Raw genomic sequence first — 21,607 nt, 5'->3', positions numbered from 1 at the left:
GAACCCATGAAAGTATGGGCAAGTGTTGCCTGTAAAAGAGAATAAACGTGACGATTAAATTATTGGAGGGAACTTGAAAATGAGTAGGTTTTACCTAATAAGTGTAAATGAAACAAAGTAGTTTTTATAATATTTTTTTATTAAAAAAATACAGTTACAATCACACCATGTCGTTTGTTGGCATGGCATTCATACATTATTGCTTTGATTTTAAAATTATTCAAACTTCAACAGAGAACCACAATTTAAGTGCATATATGGTAACACAGGTATAAAAATATTTTTCAAAACTGGGATCTCCAACAATGTGTGTTTCGATAAATATTCAACTCTCATATACTTAATCGTTATGAATCGGGTGTAAATATGAACCAAGACTGTTTGCCTACGGTTTCCATACATATAAGAATGTAAAAATACCGAACATTCAGATGATCCACTTTACAATTCAACTACCTGACAAAATAGTGCTCTTTAAAATTTTATAAAATATCGTCAGTTATGATGGATCGAGGTAGGATAAACACAGTAACACAGGTCTTCATTATTTCTTTGACAGCCACTTTCTTTGTCTGCTTACTTTACCAAGGGTCGCCCACATACACACGGCATGACTTCAAAAAGCCTAGCACGAAAAACGTAATCTCGTAATCTGCCTCTATCACACGAACGATATAGAAGAGCGAGCGAGAGAGAAGCAGATAACGTAATTTCAATTTTTGATTTTCGCGGTAGGCCCTCAGAACATTAGAAGTTGTTAAAGAAAAGGTAAATTCCCCTAAAGGCACTAACAACCCCTGGTAAAGTAAACAGACTTTACGGTACTTAAGTAAGTATATAAGCTATTGCAAAATATGCTATTGATTAAGAAAGGTGTCGCGAACTAAACATAAGGCTAGAACTACCCCAGTAGTCATATTTATTTTACGTAAGCAAGTGAGTTTAATAGCGAATTGATGTGAGAATGAAAATGTAACTTCAGATTTGTACTTAGATTTATTACAGCTCTAACCAGACGTACAGTAAGCGAAAAAATGGTATGCACCTTTACATAGAAATTTCTATACAGGTGTAACTTTTCTTTGGAGCTGCCTATCTATTCAATAAAATATTCTACAAGGCGAGGTAGTTCTGGCATTCAGAATATTGAAAAAAAAAAATCATTGAAAAAATACACGACAGATACACGAATTTGTAACAAAGCTACAGTGGCAGCATTTCTTAATATTAGTAAAATTATTAAAAGCTAGTCACCTAATGCCACCGTGCTAAAGGCATCTAAATCACAATTCCTAATCAGGCTAAGCCCTAGCGAGACGAGAGAGAAAGAGATATGCAAAAATTCACAACATGGTTTTTAAGTCTATCACTCACTGCACCGAAATGGTTAAGATTTCTTTTGACTTATTACAACCATATAACTCATCAATATATATGTAATAGAGAAGTACTTTATTGAACTAGTGTTTGCGCATTAGTTTCTCGAAGTTTTTTTATACGGTTTTTTATTTTATTTTACTTTAAACAAGGATGCTTGAATTGCTTGATTCCAATCATCGATTTAGCAGTGAGTGGCTTTCGCATGTCACTCACAACTTAATCTATAAACAAAATGTTCTTAACTTTGACACTGAAATGTAGGTACGGTACAAGGAGTCAGTACAGAGCCTAAAGTTGATCTCTTTTAATATTTTGGGGAATGTTCCCCAATGATTAATAAGTTGTGGTTGAGCTCACTGGCAAACTTGTTAGGTTGGTACCATTTTCAAGCCGATTACAAGATTCAATTTTCAGTAGAGACCTGAATATGCATAAAATTTTCTTCTGGAGATGAAAAGCTTTTCTGCAATAGTCGTTAGTTTTGATAGGTAGGTAGGTACCAATCCACTTGCTCAACATTGTTTTTTGACAATAGGTACTATTATGTTTGTCAGTTGTTTAGTGACGCGATAAATCTTAAACTAGAATGTCAGTTGTAGGTAAGTAAGTACATTAAGGAGAAAGTTCTTAGAAACTACTTACAATGTGCGAGTAAGCACGTATCAGCTAAATTATACCTACTAGAAGTGTGCAAAAAGAACGGACTGGGTTCACAAATTTGAGCATTGACCAAATTTTAGGTACGTTACATATGTATGATGAAATGATGATAAATTAAAAGGGGTTTTGACTATGTGCGACATGCCTGGGGGGACAAGCATGTCGATTTTTTTAGCACCCGCTGAAGAAATAGTGTGAAATTTTCGAGGCTTAAAAGTTATAGTAAATAGTTTAACAAAAATCATAATAACACCGTCACTGGCAGTGGTCCGCTAGGCAGGTTCGCCATTCGTAGGCGCTCTTCGCTCCAAAGCGGAAAAACGATCTGTCGGCTACAAGCGTAGCGCATAGTATCGCGCTGACAGTGAATGCTATAACCATTCATTCCCGCCAGGCGCCCGTTTCAATTCAACCTGTGCCCTTCACTTACAGCCAAATAATTAAATGTTTTAACTGTTTCTAATTTATTCAAGTTTTTAGAAATGAGACTCATAATTTCTTATAATCATTAAAATTGCGGCAATTTGACTAGTCTAAAAAGGTGGGAGATTTGAAAGGCAACCTCCTTTAAAACCTAAACCATATTATAATTAATGTTAAGATTCAAAAGCGCCCGAAATTGAATGACACGCTATCTATAATTTACAATTCATATAAATAAGTACAATCTACAGCTACAATTTTAATCAACTTTAGAATAGTTACTCGTATCCATAAATCTGAACCAGCCAGAGCATTATCCTTAAAATAGCATCATTTAATTTATATACAATTTATTTCGTTAGCTCCATCACATTATGAATTATTATGAATACAGGGTGGCTAAAAAAACAGTGCATTCCCGTTGCCAGGGAGGTTTTGGGATTATACTGAGCAACTTTTACTATGGGACCAACCACGAAATCGTGAAAAAAATTACCCTCTCATAGAAAATGGACCAGCCAAAATGTATGAAACAGCCAAATTTTTTTTCGCGATTTTGGGTTTGGTCCCATATGTAAAAGTTGCTCAGTATAATCCTAAAACCTCCCCGGCAACGGGAATGACCTTATTTTTTAGCCACCGTGTATATCCGTTTTTATTTAATTCGACTTATTAGCAAATGGACCAAAGGCATGTTTTACGTACCACGCATCAAATTCATACAAAAACGTTGCGTAAAAATATCATTCATGGTCAACAATTATTTCTGGCTTAAAAATTATAATTGTCGCCCTTAGTTAGACGATGATTACATTGGTAAAAATAGCATCAAATCATGTAATAACGTTTCCCCGTAAAATATTTTGCAATATATACTAACCCCCTTCTTCATAAACGTCTACTAAAGTTGACAAGCCGTTAATAATAGTTTGTCCCTTTCCATCATACCAATACGTCGGAAAGGGACAAACGATTATTAGCAGCTTGTCAACTTTAGTAGACGTTTATGAATAAGGGGGTATATCTTTTAGGCAGCTGTCCAACTACCGATTATTCAGATCAATCAGTATTTTATTGCTAGCCATTAGAAAAAGTTGCAACCAGCGGTGTGAACGAATTAACTGGTATCACATGTTTCGTTTACGAGCACTCAATGTACAATCGCGGACATTCCCGGTGAACCACCTTAAGGGCAAAAATCGTTTAAACGTCTTGCAGACGGTCAGGCGATATCATAAAAGTGATGACCAATAACGGCACTTAAAAATGTGGGTGTTGAAAAAAAAAGGTTAGCTCAGGTAAAGTTTATTGTCGTCCATTGTCTTTGTGACGGCCGGCATTTGCAAACTAATATGAGGAATCCAAGATCCTAATTAGTTATCTTTATGGGGAGGTGAAGCTTAGCCTAAACAACAAAACTAATAAACTGTCCTTATTACCTAATGTTTGTCTTATTACCTGCCCGCGCAGCATGGTTCCCCTATTACTAAGTCCGTCACTTTCGCACTCACATACTTGTTAGAACGTGACAGGCATGGTGATAAGCGTACCGTGCTACGACCCCTGTTTTTGTTACCCTTTTCATTATTAAGATAAATATTAGCTCGCTCGTAAGGATCGACGTAAAACTTTTCTGAAGTGGTTCACCACGGCAATGTCCCCGATTGTACCTATGTTTCTTGCGCGACAATACAGTTGTTCGCTAACCACTTCGATCGTTCGTTCGTACAACTGTTTGTCTTTCTATCGTCCGAAACGCATGAGCGATAGAGAGGTAGATAATGAAGTTTTGATTTCCGACGTTCGCGGTACGCCTTCAGGCGCCTAAAAGCGCAAAACAGACATAACACAATTTTCTATGCTCACGCGCGTAGTACGATTTTCTGCTACATAGAATGGCTACGCCGTAGCACGTCGTCCGCCATAGCGACGTACGGCCTGATTCGAACTTTAAGATACGTCAAATATTAGGTCTAGAAACGATATGGATTAGATCGTATATCGTTTCTAGACCTAATATTTGACGTATCTTAAAGTTCGAATCGGGCCGTACTTCGCTACGGCGGGCAACGTGCTACGGCGTAGCCATTGTAAACTCATTCACGTTTCATTAATTAATCACCCGTAAGGTATTTATATGTGTAGAGAAGTAGATACAAACCAAAGATTTAAGACGAAGTCACCGTCAACATTTAAACCCTCCAAATAAGTAATTACCGATAAATTATTTACAGTGCGAAACGAAAGCTTACTATATTTATTTATAATTAGCACGTTTTGTTGAGAAGCGGTAATCACAAGACAATTATGTCGCTCTAAGGCAATTTCATAATCATCATTCGCTCTAAGCCAATAGGGCTGATTCGTATTTCGAGTCCTTACCAACCAGCGGTCATATCACGTCCGTAAGTAATTTGCCGTGACATGTTTTTACTCAAAATACAATTTGGTACAATCTTTTTAGTACACTTCAGGTTTGTGCAGAGGTTAATTCGCCCTTGAATTTGCGAACCAATTGAAAATGCTTTTGAGATTCCACAGAAGTGACAATATCTTGATTAAACATTTATCGCTCAGAATAAAGACCACAGAGATATACATTGAAGTTTTAGTTTCCAATTTGAAATCTTAAGGACGTTGGTATGTTAGGGTAGTTTTGGCAGAAATTAGGGGGCAGTATCCTTAACTTTTCGGATCATAATAAGTTTTTTTGTGAAGCTATAGAACGTACTATGACCCACTTGTCTTACCAACCTGTTAAGTATTATAGTAACGATTAAATTGTTTTGTCTACTAAGATAAACGACAAAAAAGCCGAAATCACCGCGTTTTCGTGTCTCTGCAGAAGTGATACTGGGAGTTTTAAAGACGGTGCGTCCAGATCTGACGAACCGTTGCGTACCAGAAGCACGCGAGCAGTTCAAAATGTTACACTATTGGCACACTATCGGCGCATCCGTCAGATTTGTGCACTTTATAGACCATCCGATATTTCGCGCTGGATCAAGTTAGTTGACGAAGTTAGACTGGAAGCTGTCGGCGCGCTGGCGGGCGGGCGGGCAGTCCTTGTGGTAGTAGCTCGGGGCCACGGAGGCCTGGCGCCGCGGGGACTGCGGCTGGCCCCGGGCCGCGTGCTACGAGCACCGCTGCACTGCGCGCGACCTGCCGTACAAAACAAACGTTAGGAGGTACATTTAAAGTAGGTAGTTTTTCAAAATTAGGCGCATATGTAGCGCGTCAAACCATGGTTGTAAGACTAAATAGTAACGTGTTGCTAGAAAGTAACGGTTAGATATTAGGCTTCCCGAGTTTTGTACAGCATGTATAAGAGGCCTTTCGTATATCTTTTGAACTTAAGAAAATGTAATTAAAGATAATAATTTTAGGTAGGTACTAATTTAACATTAAATAAACAGTAATTCCGGGCTTAAAATAATATCTAAGAACGTCTGTATCAGACTGTTTTATTTGAAATGCAAATAAAACAAATTCAACACAAATAAACTGAATATTCAGATATGTAATAATAAGACGTTGTTACAAGATTTATACGAGAAGCAAAATGAGCAAACAAATCCTTACATTAAACACAAAGAACCAGCGGCCTTGAATAAAGGAAGCCTGCTGAATCGCCTGCAGAGCTAGTATATAGTACCTATTTTCTACCATTCCTCAGTGGGAGCGGAGAAAATCCGCCCACTGTCCAGCTAATACAATCGCTTAATCAAAGCTCATCGCTTCAAGCAAAGCTAACCAATATATAAATGTGAACTACGATTACGTACAGTTCTTATGAATCCTGGAGACACACTAGAACTGGTTCGCCTGAGACTGAGACGTTACGCTTACTAGTGATTTGAACTATTGTAGATATTAAGCGAGATAAGGGCATACCGCAGGCTTGCTCAGATAATGATTATGTGTCAAGTCCGCGCTGAATGCTTAGCATCGCCGATGAGGAACAAAATAAAATAGATTGTTTACTTTCTCAACGCCCTCTCGTTATAAAAGTGAACTTTATTTTGTTTGTGGAAGGTGTTAAGTAAAATGGCAACCGGGTAATATTCTGACCATTATAGGTAGGTAGTACCTATACTTAGTCAATTAGATAATACACATTCTTATTTCTGTATTGACAAAAGTGTGTTAAAATAAGCAGTTTCAAAAAAGTGTGATAATGATAACCTTGTGATAGAGCGTGCATAGGCAGGAAGTGCATGGTCACATGGAGTCAGGATCCCAGGTCACCGTGGGTATTACCCATGCGCAGGCCTTTCTGTCATGAATGAAATAAAACGATTAGGTAAAAGAAAAGCAATGAAGTAATTTATTAAAGAAACAAAACAAACCTGTTATATGACAAAAAATAAAATTGAAATAATAAAGAATCTGTTAAATTTGGTTTAACTTTTTCTACGAAGCTAGGAGTAAGTATATATATACCTAGGCACAGAATATGTAATAGTATTATCAACCTAGGTCTCGACAATTAGTGAAAGGCAGCGGAATTACACTCATTACCATCACCATGTACTACATCATATACCCTTTAATCAAAGTAAATTAATGATAACAAAATATTGCATGACATGTAGCAATTGAATTGGAATAATAAAGACTTTTCTATTTTATTTTTATTTTTTATTTTATTTACTATATACCATCAACTGCCTCAACATTGCCTACCGTGCCCAGCATTATTACCTGGATTATGGTTCTTTACGAAACAGCTGTCTATATATAATTATTAATAATGGAAGAATTATGAATTCGCTACCATTAAGGAAGTATGGAGATGAAAATTCTTAATTTAAAATTATTTAAAATGACACTAAAAGTGTCATATAGTCTATACACGACATATTGTTGTGTGCATGACCGCTCTCAAGACGGCGAAACATATGTACCTAAGTTTACCTAGATGCACTAAGGAAATCAATATAACATTTATAAATTTCTAATGTAGGCATCCAGAATTTGTAATTTGCAATCTTGTTACCTACCAAGTGAGGGAGAAATATACGGTAACTACAAAGCTGTCACCGTAGATGCACCGTCCGATCCCTCCCATTGACGGATGCGGTGTCAGCCCCATCAGTGCACGCTGCGACTTTGACGGCCCTCACTCAATTTTAAAACCCCCTGATTGGAATTAAGATTTAATTAATTTAATTTATTAGTTTAAGTTAAAGCTTTGTATCCGCATCTGAAATTGACAACAATTTTCCACGAGTTTCCACGTTTTTGCACAATTTACATAGGTTCGTTATAGTTGGTCCAAGGATCCTTACCTACTGGGATATTTCTGAAAACATTTCCAACTTTTAGGAAATTTTCCGTAACTTGCATAGGTATATGTAGACACGAGAGATCATAATTACTATAGGTATGCAAATGCAAAATAGTTATACGAGTACGTACTTACCCGCTATGATTATGCCAAGTATAATGTAGACTTTTATTAGAATTTATCTATAGTTCTTTACTGTATATAACTATATGTTAACACGGAGTTATATCTATCTTTGATGTTAACCAAACCAAAGATAGATATAACTCCGTAATAGATGTATACAGTCTAAGAAAAAAACGTGCCTCGAAAATCAAGAAAATTTGATTCTCGTTCAGAGGGCGCTACTAGCTTTGGCTTACTGTCGTATAGATGGCGTTGACGGTTTCGTTTGTTATTTAACAATTTTAACGCATATCAGTGAAAGAACATGGGTCAAAATCATAAAAATAATTAATGCAAATAAAAAAAATCATTTATCCATATTTAAATACATTTTATCGTATTTTTATAAATATTTATTTTTAGTTTTAAAGTGTGTCGACAGATGGCAGTGAATTTACTGGGGTTACAAAATTTACTATGACAGTACCGCTCTAGTATAAGTTACTCTATGACCAAACTACAATTCTCAATTGAAAAGGGTTTTTATTGGCAGGTGGTCGCTACTACAAGCCCGTTCGAGGGGCGACGTGAAAAGGGTCATTTTATTTACAGCGGTAATAAATATTTTCATTCGTGTTCGTGAGTATCTACTAACTTTTAATTTAATGAAACCATGAAATTTACTAATAAATTAGGTAGGTATTTTAATAAAGCCTTAATAATGTGCGGTGCGGCTTCTTTCATTCCAATGTATTAATCTTTATTTTGACAGATCATAATTACATTTGTCTTGGCAAGTTTTGATTTGTTGGCGGTTTAATGACATGCAGAAAAAAAAACCGGCCAAGTGCGAGTGGTTTGAATACATGTTGGAGAACATGAAACAATACGGACACGTGTTATGTTATTATGGCTCAAACTCATATTTTACAAACAAAAAACACACTTACGAAGAAAATTTTGTTTTGAAAATTATTTTTATTCTAATTTAGAAAAAACTGACTGAAATGTAATGATGTGACATATTTTTAGAATCGGCTTTCATCATGATACCACACACGGTAGGTTTCTGAACAATTTTTTTTTCCTATACAAAAAAACATGACGTCATAACTCCTCTCCATTTTTTTTGGTGCTACGGGTCAAATTGATTCAAATGGCATAAAAATCAATCGTACCGATTTTCATACTTTCATTTGCAGCACATCAATGAATTTCGAGTTGTACCGCTAGGACTATTACCATCAACCAGCTACCGCCATCTTTGAGGCTGTTACTCGCATTTGTAAATGAACTCACCTCTGGTGACCACGATGAGGCGATCCAGGCGGGGACGAGGCGGGCGACAACGCTGGCGTGGCTGGCGCGGAGGCGGCTCGGCGACGCGAGTACTCGTTACCACCGACCGCCATGGTGATGCCGCCGCCTATGGGGTCCGTTACTCGCGTTATGCTAATGCCAGACGCAGAGCGAGTTGGGCGGTATGTAGCTGAAAAAGGAGTTACATGGTTTTTTATGCTTAAAATTTTACTATTATGAAGAAGGAGACGATGGCTTCTCCATACAAACGTAAATAGTCCCCATTTTTCTCCGTGGACAGTAACAATATGGAATCGTGTCAAAATATTTTCAATAATATTAATATCCAGAGAGGAAAATGGGGACTACCTACGTTTATATGGAAAGGTGGTTTCGGGGCGGACATCCACTTTAGTCTCAAGGATTTAAGATCTAAGAAGATTTTACATTTAGAATGCATATCTAAATTAAATATGTCTCCAGACAAAAATTAATGGTTTTAGCTACGATTTTAGAGGATATATATCAGACATGAAATTTGCGAGGATTGCCTAGAAATTCTCCGGGATTCATATAAGTAATTTCATAGCCATACCGTATCTACAAAAATCACATACAAAGGCACTTTACGCACTTACCAAATAATGCGAGTTGAAAGGGATAACCAAATGACAAAGACGTACCAAAGATCAAAAAAGTAACCCATGTATTCTGCTACTATTATATAAGGACAGCTCAGTTTATGGGGTGAAACGGCTTTTGTAAAACTGGCTGACCGGATTGTCGTACGACGAAACGGAGGAGTTACTAAAGTAAATTCACTAAATTGGAGTTAGCACGCGCTTACATAACTTGCATGGTTATTAATTATCTACTTTAATTTTAATTCCCCTATGCTTCTTTAACCTTTTGTTTGTAGTTAATTAAAAGTTAATAGTAACATGTTTAGTATTTTGCCGTAACTATTTCGTAGCCCACATTTAATTATTTCTATTTGTTTTATAATTTTTGCTTTTCTCCGACATGTTTTCCAAAATACTAGTTTTTTTTTTCACTTGACCGTTGTGTCAACCGACCTTACCCTATCTGTACCACACCGAGTATTGGCCTCCGCAATACAGGCTTGCCTAGTACGGGGACCACTGATACCGAGTCTGCATCGCACGTTAAGATAAGTTTCTTACATAGTAAATTAGTGAATAAGTCTGTATATATAGGTTAATACGCAATAAGTTTATTGTACCTACTTATCTTAAATAAATATTTTTTCATTTTCATTTTCATATTTCATACTTTTATGGGTCAAATTGTGCGAATCGGACTTGCGCACTAAGGGTTCCGTACCATTACGCAAAAAAAAACGGCACAAAAATCACGTTTGTTGTATGGGAGCCCAACTTCAATATTTATTTTATTCTGTTTTTAGTATTTGTTGTTATAGCGGCAACAGAAATATATCATCTGTGAAAATTTCAACTGTCTAGCTATCACGGTTCATAAGATATAGCCTGGTGACAGACGGACAAACAATCAGACAGACAGACAGACAGACAGCGGAGTCTTAGTAATAGGGTCCCGTTTTTCTACGGGACCCTAAAAACCGTAAGTTCGAGCTGCCCAGTTGCGCAACAACTATAACAACTATGGAGTATTAGTACTTATACAGTAGATACTTAATTATTGTATCAATCAAAGTCAAGTATTGAAAATTATAAGTAGTATTGATATTGATGATTGTAAGTAGTATGTATTGAAGTAGTTGATTTTACTTCAGAGGTTGCACATACATCGCCTGCAACTGTACTTAATATAATAACTGTAAAAATGTAATAACGTTCCATAAGGATACAATAAACAATATAGAATATTTTTTACTGTATTATAAATTTCATAGTCTTCTGCCAAGTTGGTTAGTCCGTAGATTGGTGTCAGACCATAAATATTTTGTTTTAAGACGGTTCGCTAAATATTAGTACCTACACATATATCGTTAGTTACATCATGTTATTTATGTTGTATATTATTTCTTCTATTTGATTTGGCAGATAAAATCATGTTCTTGTATAGACAAAATCTATTTTATTTTATCACAGTCTGTGATGCCAAAGTTCTAATACTGACTCCTTACCTAATCTGTTTTTTCTGTGTCATCTATAGATTCAAGCGAAGGCTTCATTTGCCAAGGACGTATTTACGCGATCAAAGAGATATCTTTACAATCCTTCGACAAATTCTAATGTCGTTTGTGTTTAACGAATGCTCAGTAATATACAAATACAACAAATACAAATACAAATAATTTATTAAAAAAGTATTGTACAGAGGTTCATCTTAAAGACTAAGAGTTGTTAGTAGAGGAAAGTGGTTTACGAATGCCTGAACTAGGAGTTCCTGTGTTTCAGGCAGCGAAGGACAAAATTAATCAATTTTTAATTATTCACTTAATTATAAATTAATAGTAGTACTTACACAATAGAAGTCTTATCGCCTTAACAAAATGGGTCTTAAGTATTAAATTTCAAAGTACACAATCATGTTACGACTATTAGTAGGTTCTCTGTATCATCGTACGTCATATTTTGAAGGGCGCGTCGTAGAGTATTCTTACAACAAGCATAGCTAAGTGGGTATAGGTCTAGTTTTACATTTAACCTGTTGTACAAAAATGGGCCCAAGAAGACAAAAAATCTAGATGAAAATACGTGTTTCCTTTGAACGGTTTGAATACCTATTATATCTTTGCGCCTTTTGTTTCTGTATTCAGGGTTGAAAGGAATTCTGGCGTGCTGCTTTAGTGTTGTGCTTAATATATATAATTGACGAACAGTTAGTACTTCCCATGATTTATAAAGGAGGTCAGTAGGGTATAAAAATGGGCGGGAAGTAGCTACCTTTAGTACCGCTCTCTGGGCTCTTTCTAGGGTTAGTAGGGTAGTTTTAGCTGTGCCACCCCAGGAACAAATGCAGTAGGTAAGTATTGATTGACATAGTGCAAAGTATACTTGCTTAATTAAATTTAGATCAGCAATCGAACGAAGTTTTTTGAATACAAATATTAACTTTCGGACTCTATTGCATAATGATTCAATGTGATTTTTGAAAGTGAGGGTTTCGTCAATCAAGACTCCCAAATACTTATTTTTGTCAGTAATAGCTAGAGATGGGCATGAACAGGGATTATTCGATTTTTCCTTACAGTTATGTGCGTAAAGTTTGAGGTTATGTGCGACCGGATCTGTTTTCCGCATGGAAAAACTTATTAAATTCGTTTTGTCAGAGTTCAGTGTTAGTAGATGACGTTTTAGCCAGTCAGTTACAACATTAAATCCGCGTTGTGCGAACTCGTAGACCTCGTTTGTTGACTTTGCGGAAAAAAGTAGGGCAGTGTCATCTGCGTAGGAAATGATTTTGCCACTATCTATTTTTAGTTTGCATAGGTCATTAATATAAATTAAAAATAAGGTCGAGGCCAGGACACTTCCTTGTGGCAAGCCAAAAGATGTGTTATCTAAGTCGGAACTGATAATGTTATCTATTTTAACGCATTGAGTTCGTCCGTCTAGGTAGCTCGCGATTAATTTGTGTTGTGTGCCTCTAATGCCTAGTGATTCAAGCTTGTGCAGTAAAATGGAAGTAGAAACGGTGTCAAAAGCTTTTGCGAGGTCCAGGAAGATTCCAATTGTCTTGTTTCCCTTGTCTAGTTCCTGAACTAAATAGTCAGTCAGTTCGTGTACAGCATCTGCGGTTGATAACTTGGACCTAAAACCGAACTGCGTCTTTGCCAAGAAGGCATTTTTCTCCAGATATTGAACAAGTCTATTATTAATAATTTTTTCCAGGATTTTAGATGTCGCTGGTAAAAGAGAAATCGGTCTATAAATATGATATAAGTGAAAATCACTTATAGGCAAGAACACTTAAATAAAGCGCCTTTTTCTTTTAGCTGTGCACAGGTTACAAAAACTCATATAATTTAATTGACATTGATAACTAGTTACGCTAAATCTACATAACTATTAAAGTAACTATTATTTAAGTGGACAAATTGATCAAAAATAACTTATATTAAAAATTTCAGACATGGAAGATCTCACCGAACACTTATATAGGAACATACAAGATGGGCTTTTAATAGCGCGAAAAAGAAAATTATCACTAAATAATGCTTTCATTTTATAACATCTCAAAATTGAACTAAAGATGATAATTTGATTGATGCGAATTTCTAAGACACATTGCCTAAAGTCTATCATTTTATGATAGATTAACTGAAAGATAAATTACTTTACCAAGTGCCACTTCGATTCAATTGGTTTTGCTACGAAGTTGACGTAGAGGGCTGTCCTATCGTCACGTAGATTGTAATCTGAGCTTATTTATACATTACATGTCTAGGTTAAGTATATAGCATAAGTGTGTAAAAATAATTGTAATGTAAAACCCTTGTTGTGGCAATAAATTATTTATCTATCTACGAGCGTAGACTTCATAAATAGGACAACAAGAACATCTTGACATAAGGTGTTATTCTAGCTCCGCTATTGTTGTTAGTTTTTAAAGATGGTGTCGCAGGGTTACAACAGAACAAGTTAAAAATATATAGGTCCACTATCTCCATTGTGCCAGTCCTTATATCTATGACATAAAGGTATATTATTTCTAAGCCGTATGAATTCTAGGGCTAGTATCCACAACTCCGCCGTAGGGCAAACATGGAGTCGACGAGGCGAGTAAAAGAGAAAATTGTTTTCTGTCTACCGAAATTGCACGGCTTTTAAATCATCCATATCTCGGCTATTTATCTGCACGGACTGCATAAATAAATTGTATTTTTCAGTTAATGAAGCTAAAAACCAGCCAAGTGCGAGTCGGACTCGCGCACGAAGGGTTCCGTACCATTACGGAAAAAAACAGCAAAAAAAACACGTTTGTTGTATGGGAGCCCCATTTAAATATTTTTATTATTTTGTTTTTAGTATTTGTTGTTATAGCGGCAACAGAAATACATCATCCGTGAAAATTTCAACTGTCTAGCTATCACGGTTCATGAGATACAGCCTGGTGACAGACAGACAGACGGACGGACAGACGGACAGCGGAGTCTTAGTAATAGGGTCCCGTTTTTACCCTTTGGGTACGGAACCCTAAAAAGTAATCTTGTATTTAAAAATATCGTGTCAATGCAGTCAACGTATATTAAGTGACCTCATATATACAAAGCTATGAGATAGATGTACTCGCTAAACAATTCCACATATCTTAATGCAACAAACATGTTTACCGAGCTACCCTCGACCTTGTGTGAGGACAGCGAAAACACGAAATGATACACCAGTCGGAGTAGCTTTATCAAGTAATTGATTTATTTTGATTTACTCTAACTGATCTCATATATTTGTATCTGTATCATCTGTATTATCAAAGACCTAAAATGGTTGCTATGACCTGACGCCAGATCAGATATTATAAGATACGCCAAAACTTTACGAAAACTACTTTTTAGCTTAAAAAATAGTGGGTAAAACAGCCTCGCGGGCGAGGAATTCGGCCGTTAATCCAAGGCTGTCTGATAGAGGGAGATCGTTTGAAGCCCTACTTGTGCACTCACCTCCGGTGTAACTAAACAGTCCAGCGGGAAAGGAACTTGGCCGATAGGACGCTGTAGAAGTGATATATATAGTGGAAACAATGGAGGGAGACCGTTTGAGGGTGTACTTGTACACTTACCCCCGGTGTAGCTAAACAGCCCCGCGAGCGAGGACCTCGGCCGGTAGCCCGTGGCTGTAGAAGTTGTAGACATCGTAGAGAGCGTGGAGGGAGATCGTTTGAGGCCCTACTTGTACTTATTTATACACTCACCCCCTGTGTAGCTGAACAGCCCCGCTGGCGAGGATCTCGGCCGATACCCCGAGGCTGTAGAAGTTGTAGACATTGTGGAGAGCGTGGAGGGAGATCGTTTGAGGCCCGGCGCGTCGCCGGAGGCCGTGGACGGTCGGCGGGGCCGCGACTGCCGCTTCGAACCGGTTCTACAGACGCCTAGAGTGGCAGAGGGAACCTCGATGAGAACAATGTCATTTGTAAATATGTATTAGACAATTATCTCCCAGATTTTTTAATACAAGTCAAATACATACAAGTAAAATGCATACAATAAAAGTGTTCAAATATACATATTTCAGGTCAAAATATCATACATGCGGGATTAGATTTATGCAAAACAATTAAAATTTAATGATGTCTTTACTGATAAAAGTTAGAACCAAGAAAGTAAGTTGGCCAAATGAACCTAAACACCATGGATAATATGTAGTACGTACTAGGTTATTGCCATAATATAATTGATCAAATCAGAATACTTGCATTACCTTTAGCATACCCAGGCTCCCAATTTAACTATTGTTGTCGTAATTTCGCCAAAGCATCGATCATTAAGATTGACTACCCGCAGTAACAATATTATTGGAGGGCTAAAACGGCCTCCAGTCACGCGAACTAGATGGTTCTACGTAACTTGTTAATTTTGCTCCAGGAGCCAAATTATCAAACTAGATACGTAATTAAAGACAATTTCGGCTGCATGTTTGAGGCCTTTAATAATTAGCTTAGTTGTCAACTCTCATACAAAAGGAATAAAAATTGACGAGTATCGACGGTTATTATCGTAAAATTGTATCCTTTATAAATAGTTGTTATAGACTTTGTCGCTCCCTAGGATCTTCGACGACGACTCAATATAGGTACCTACCTATAGTAAAATGTATAGAATGGCTACTTAGTATTGACTTCATGGTACCTTAGTAGCTGGTAGAGAAATGGCATAGGCAATTAGCAAGAACTAAAACAAAAGTCATATGTCGAAACAAAGACTTATTGCGAAAAAGTTTCAAGAACATTATTTAATTTGATTGACTAGATAGACTGGAAATTGCTATTAAAACTTTTCTTTTCTGACGCGTAAAAATTAAGTTGCTACCTTTGAGAATACCTGAAGCATTAGTATTCAATTTAGCTTTCGTCTGGCACGTCCGACTCGTACGGCAAATTGCCGAACGACACAGTTTCCCAAGTTTCGGAAACAACGCATCTGCCTAGTTTGATTTCATTCGACGCTTCGCAATTTTGAATTATTTAACGTATTCGTAAGTAAATTTTTATATTAGTTTAGTTTTAGGCACTATATAAATTTACATATCTATTTCCTTAACCAGAATTTTTACACGATAAATGTATACGATTAGCTGAAGTTTACCTAAAGTAAAGAAATGAGCAAACTACGGGTGCTAATGTCATGTTCAAATTACATTCATAATCCTTTCTTGATGTAATTATTGTAAAACAAAACATATCAAGCTTCAGCACCTATATTTCTGCAGACATAATTTGAATTTTGCATGGCAGGTAGAATATTTGCCTCAGCCTTTTAGTTCAGTGTTACCCTAAATTTGCGAAGTTACCGAGAATTTTAACGAACCGAAATAAATGTATTATGTCCCCAAATATTCGTTTAAATACCTACTCTTTTGCCTAAACTTATGCAGTAGTTTTGCCTTTATTAATAATATATTATGGTTCCAGTAAACTTTTCTTGTTTCTGATCATTAAATACAATTATCCATTTAAGTACTAATAAAAAAAAACCTCTCAGAAACAAAAACATATTTTACATATTGTTCAAATGCTATATTTCTACAGTGGCAGTAAAATTTAGGACCACAACGTCAATTGAATAGCAGTGAAAATGCCACAATTCGGTAACATACTAGTAGGACATTGGCGGCCCATGGAGCCCTTGCCAACGCAGATGGTGCGCTGGCTCAGCATGGTCTGATACGAGTCCAGCATCACTCAGCACTCGGAGAGGTCGCTGTCAGCGAGCGCGAGGGATGGATAGCGCTATTTAGACGTCTCTCCCCTATAATGCCATAACTCAGTTTCACATACCAGTAGGGCATTGGCGGCCCATGGAGCACTTGCCCTCGCAGATGGTGCGCTGGCTCAGCATGGTCTGATACGAGTCCAGCATCACTCGGCACTCGGAGAGGTCGCTATCAGCGAGGGCGAGGGACGGGTAGCGCTCTTTTAGACGTCTTCTCTCCTACACCAATGAATAAAAAATGTAATTATTAATTTGAGAAATATTGTGAAAAAATAGCGACTTCTTAAAAAAAAGAACTATAGAAAAAGCGTGTTCCCTACAGAGTTATGTATGATGTTTCTAGTATTATAATTTGTATACGTCACGTTGCACAATGTACTATTATTCATTTTGGTAAAAGAGTGCACGACTGAATAAAAAAGTGAAAACCCTTAGAATTAGCAATTTTACACAGCATGTTGTTCATCACACGTTTTAGACCTACCTATCCTACAACATGCCAGTAAATCCCATTAATCATTAATACATGACATCACTGCAATAAATGTCATAAAGTACCTACCTACATTTGCACGACTCAGATAATAATGAGTAATGCTATGCCGTCAGTTTCTATTACAAGTCCATTAGCTTTGTTTGATTTGACAACGGCATACTTAGTTCTGACTTAGGTTGTAGGTACTAGACAAGATCTAGTTTCCATAATATAGACATAACCACAGTTTCGCAGGATCTCGAGGTTTACTGTAAGGTCTGTAGGGTAAGGCAAACGTTGTTTTCAGGAACTAAGTACGTGAACTAGACATAAAGCTGCGGATGCAGGAAATGAAACTCGGTAATTAGTTTGCTCTTGCAACTTCTGTCTTACCTACCGTCGTCGGGAATTTTAATTGGGCGCTGTAGAACACAAATCTTTACTGATATGACTAGTTAAACTTGTATCTTGGGCATCTGAAAGTTTAACTTAAATTTAGATACAAAAGAATAATATTATTTTATAGATTATGTTTAAAAAACTAATCAGTAACCGCGGCGATACCGATACTTCATCACGGCTGTACAAAATAAGTTAGAAGTGAAGATCCCTTGGGCAATTTTGTTAACGTCTTAAGCGGAAAATAAATTTGAATGCGGTAAGTAGAATAGAATAGAATATAATAGAATAGAACATTTTTATTCAACATCACATGAAATGGCAGAGTTAACAGATAGCGTAGTACATTTTTTACAGATAAACCTTAAATTTAGACTTACAAAACTAAGAAATTGAGTTGCACATCAGAGAGAAATATTCATGCGTGTTAAATAGGAGCTTGCCTCAGCATAATGTTGCAGTGTATTTACTACAACGCTGGTTTTCAGGCAGACCCTTGATACATTATCCCTTACTCGCTGTTAGTCGAAAACTAAATGGCTTAGAATTATGTTAACATGTATGTATGAGTGTAAACTATGTTTTAGAAATTGGACAGAACAATTGCTGGTATAGTGTGTAAGCAGAATGTAATAGTTAAGTAATAGAATGCTAAGTAATAGAATGGATCCCTAGCCAAGTTACACAAGACCTCTAATAAATATTTATGTGATCACGTGTATCTAACTTCATTTCGAAATATCTTCTTATAATACTTATACGTTATATTATAAAAAGTTTTTGAAATGCTTTAGTGAAGTCACAGTTGGCCATCTTAGAAACATGACAATTGAAAGAGCGAACTCTCACCCTCACATCTTACAATGTGAGGGTAAGAATGGACACGTTGTACGGACCCTATCGATTAAATTAGCGATATAGCGATGTACTGAAAGGGTTCCTTTGGCGATGAGCACGGAGCGAACGTAATAAACCCGGCTGCGGCTCTTACATCACAGTTAACGAACGCTGAAATACAATTTCCCCAAAAATTGCCTTTGTCGTACGGTAAGAAAGGAAAGTGAACTTTGTAAACAAGGGTATGTTACGTAAAATATTTTAATACAATATTCGTTTTTTGGCGTAAAGCCAACAATTGAAAGTACCTAAACCTCTCGCAAACATCAAGCATGTTTTGACTAATGGTTGACGTGACGTTGGGAAAATATTTTCGAATCCATAATTTTCTTTCAGAAGATGTAGATTAAATATTATAACTTTTTCTTACATAGAGATTAAGTTGTTTTTGATAGTCGACTATGTGTAGCTACTATAATAGCATAACTTATCAGCGGTCACACAATTTTTTTAAAGTAGGTACTCGACCAATGGAAGCGACGTTTGAAAGTGGCGACAGCGTGGTCAGCTTTTAGCGCCTTGCGACAGTAGACCATCTCACCGTCATTGTGTAAGACGGGACTCCTGCTAAAGGTTTGACTAGACACACCTACTTAACTAGTTTGTAAGTGTTATGTATGTAGGTAGCATGTAGAAAGGTTTTGACAGTTAGTCATTAAATGATCATCTACGGAACCACACCTACTGCCACCTACTGCACACGAAACTCTTGAATCTGCCCATCTCTAGGCTCAGTAACTGACATTGAAAGCAGAGGTTGGGGTTGGCGCGCCCCTCGCGTACCACTTTCAGCGCTTCACGCCTGTCGACCGCAGCCCCGTCTCACCTTGCTGCAATATAAAAATATAAAGGAGGCATACCTCGACCACCTTGTAGGTTTCGAAGTCCTGCAGCTGACGCTGAAAGCCGAGGTTAGGATTGGCGATAGAGCAGCCCGCGCGCACTACTATAAGCGCGTTGCGCCAGTTGACCATCATCCCCGTTTCACCATGTTGTAAGAAACAAATGATAGACATACCTCAACTAGCTTGTAGGTCTCGAAATCCTGCAGTTGACGCTGAAAGCCAAGGTTGGGGTTGGCGACAGCGCGGCCTGCACGCACCACCTTGAGCGCTTCACGCCAGTTTAAAGGTGTCACCGACATGATGTACGCTACCGCCACTGTCACGCTGCGTGACATACCCGCTAAACTGTGGACAAAAATATAGTTACCTTTAATACTTATGTTTTAAACTTTTATTAGGTAGGTAAGTGCCTCTTATACTTTAAATAATAGGCATGAGACTCTGTCTTTCAGGCAGTCTATCTTTGACATAAAATGGAGGAATATTTCGTCTGGTGTCAAGTTACAGACAATCTTAAGCTTAAGTTTGAGTAAACAAGGGTTTTGTTTGTTAGTGTTAGGCTAGCTGCCAACTAGCCCAAATCCATCCCCACTTACAATGCAAAGCTAATGTAGAATAGACAAACATTTGTGTGACAAACTATATTTCGTTTAAAGGCAAGAGTTGCATTTTAAATCATAAAAACATGCATAAACCAGCATTAATTAGATACGATTAACGATTTCGTGAGGCAACTGGCTTGGAAACAAAATTAACCGAGATCAATAAAGCGGTCAACTACCATTGGCCCGAACAAAAATACAATCAGGTCAGCTAATCCAAACCTGATGAAACTGAATTGTTTCATAAACCAACCCTAACTTACCCACAAATTGTAAGCGAATTCAGCCGACGTTTGGCTGAAAATTAGTTATTTTATTTGTAACGAACGATACTATTAACGGTCAGAGGCGCCCTCCCTCGGCGCCAATTTCTAAGAACGAGGGTTGAGAACTACTTACTGATGCTGAAATATTCAATCCAAAATTGGTAGTCGCGTTGGTTGGGGTGTGTTTAAAATGTGCACATCAACTCAAATCAGGTCTACTTTTGCTTAAAATCTTAAAATGATACCTCAAAATATACGCGAAGGTGAATGACATAAATGTTAACCATATCTTTTACCCATTTTCGCATTTAATACTAAGCTTTATTCCGACCACCAAAACCACAACACTATTCAAATTTAAACGGATGATGTTAAATAATATATGAGTTCTAATTTACTCGCCGCTCTTTGGTTCGTTATTTTCGATTTTTGACTATGAAAATTTGAATAATTATTCCACTTTAAAGCAGTCAAAGAAATATTGCTAAATGTGTTAAACATCCAATTAAATGCTAAAATTAATCGAATTATTTGAAATATCTGCTGCTTTGTGTAGCTTAATTGCATTTAAAACTTTGCTAAACCAATTTAACATTAATTGCTTAGGTGTAACTAGCAAACATTATATTATTAAGTACCTACATGAAGTTCACAAACGCCAATGACGATTATGAATTCATCCTATGGGGCTGCCGCGGCTCATGTGTGCTTCACCAATGCATAATAGTGAGCCGTAGTTCCAAATGGGACTTGTAGCTCTACCACAATCTAACTTTATTAGCCAAAATATTAATCTTTCGTTATCCTACACATTTGTTACCCTTTACAGGCTTACCTAGACGCAATGATTGTCAAATATCCATCAAAAGAATTAAGCAAGAAATAGTACATTATGATACAAGTGTGCTAAGTTGGTCATCACACACGAGGCGATATTGTTCGCGCGAGCTGTAAGCGAGCGCGCAATAAGAAAGCCGATGTGTGTAATGACCAATGCACACGCGTTTCATACGACGTTTTTCAACACACTTGCGAGAAAAAAAAAGAAACTCATATTAATCAAATTTTAATAGTTAAGAATATTTATATC

General features: G+C 37.0%; 1 protein-coding gene across 4 annotated transcripts in view; it reads right to left on the bottom strand.

The window, feature by feature from the left end:
- Positions 1–4,499: 4,499 nt before the first annotated feature.
- Positions 4,500–21,607, bottom strand: part of LOC134745530 (dual specificity protein phosphatase 22-like) — a 47,668-nt gene continuing 30,560 nt past the window's right edge. For 2 of the 4 annotated variants that reach the window (XM_063679584.1, XM_063679586.1), the window contains 6 exons: positions 19,823–19,994; positions 17,099–17,252; positions 15,017–15,193; positions 9,158–9,347; positions 6,649–6,739; positions 4,500–5,625 (listed from right to left, as the gene is read on the bottom strand). In XM_063679584.1, coding sequence (XP_063535654.1) covers positions 6,685–6,739; positions 9,158–9,347; positions 15,017–15,193; positions 17,099–17,252; positions 19,823–19,994 — 748 coding nt within the window. In that variant the 3' untranslated portion in view covers positions 4,500–5,625; positions 6,649–6,684. Of the gene's footprint in view, positions 5,626–6,648; positions 6,740–9,157; positions 9,348–14,884; positions 15,194–17,098; positions 17,253–19,822; positions 19,995–21,607 lie in introns of those variants that run through there. The other 2 variants (XM_063679585.1, XR_010128191.1) reach the window with 2 other exon arrangements.

Source organism: Cydia strobilella, chromosome 11 (assembly GCF_947568885.1).
Source record: "Cydia strobilella chromosome 11, ilCydStro3.1, whole genome shotgun sequence".
Lineage (NCBI taxonomy): Eukaryota > Metazoa > Arthropoda > Insecta > Lepidoptera > Tortricidae > Cydia > Cydia strobilella.
Note: the sequence above shows the minus strand (reverse complement) of the source record. Positions and strands in the feature narration are given on the sequence as shown.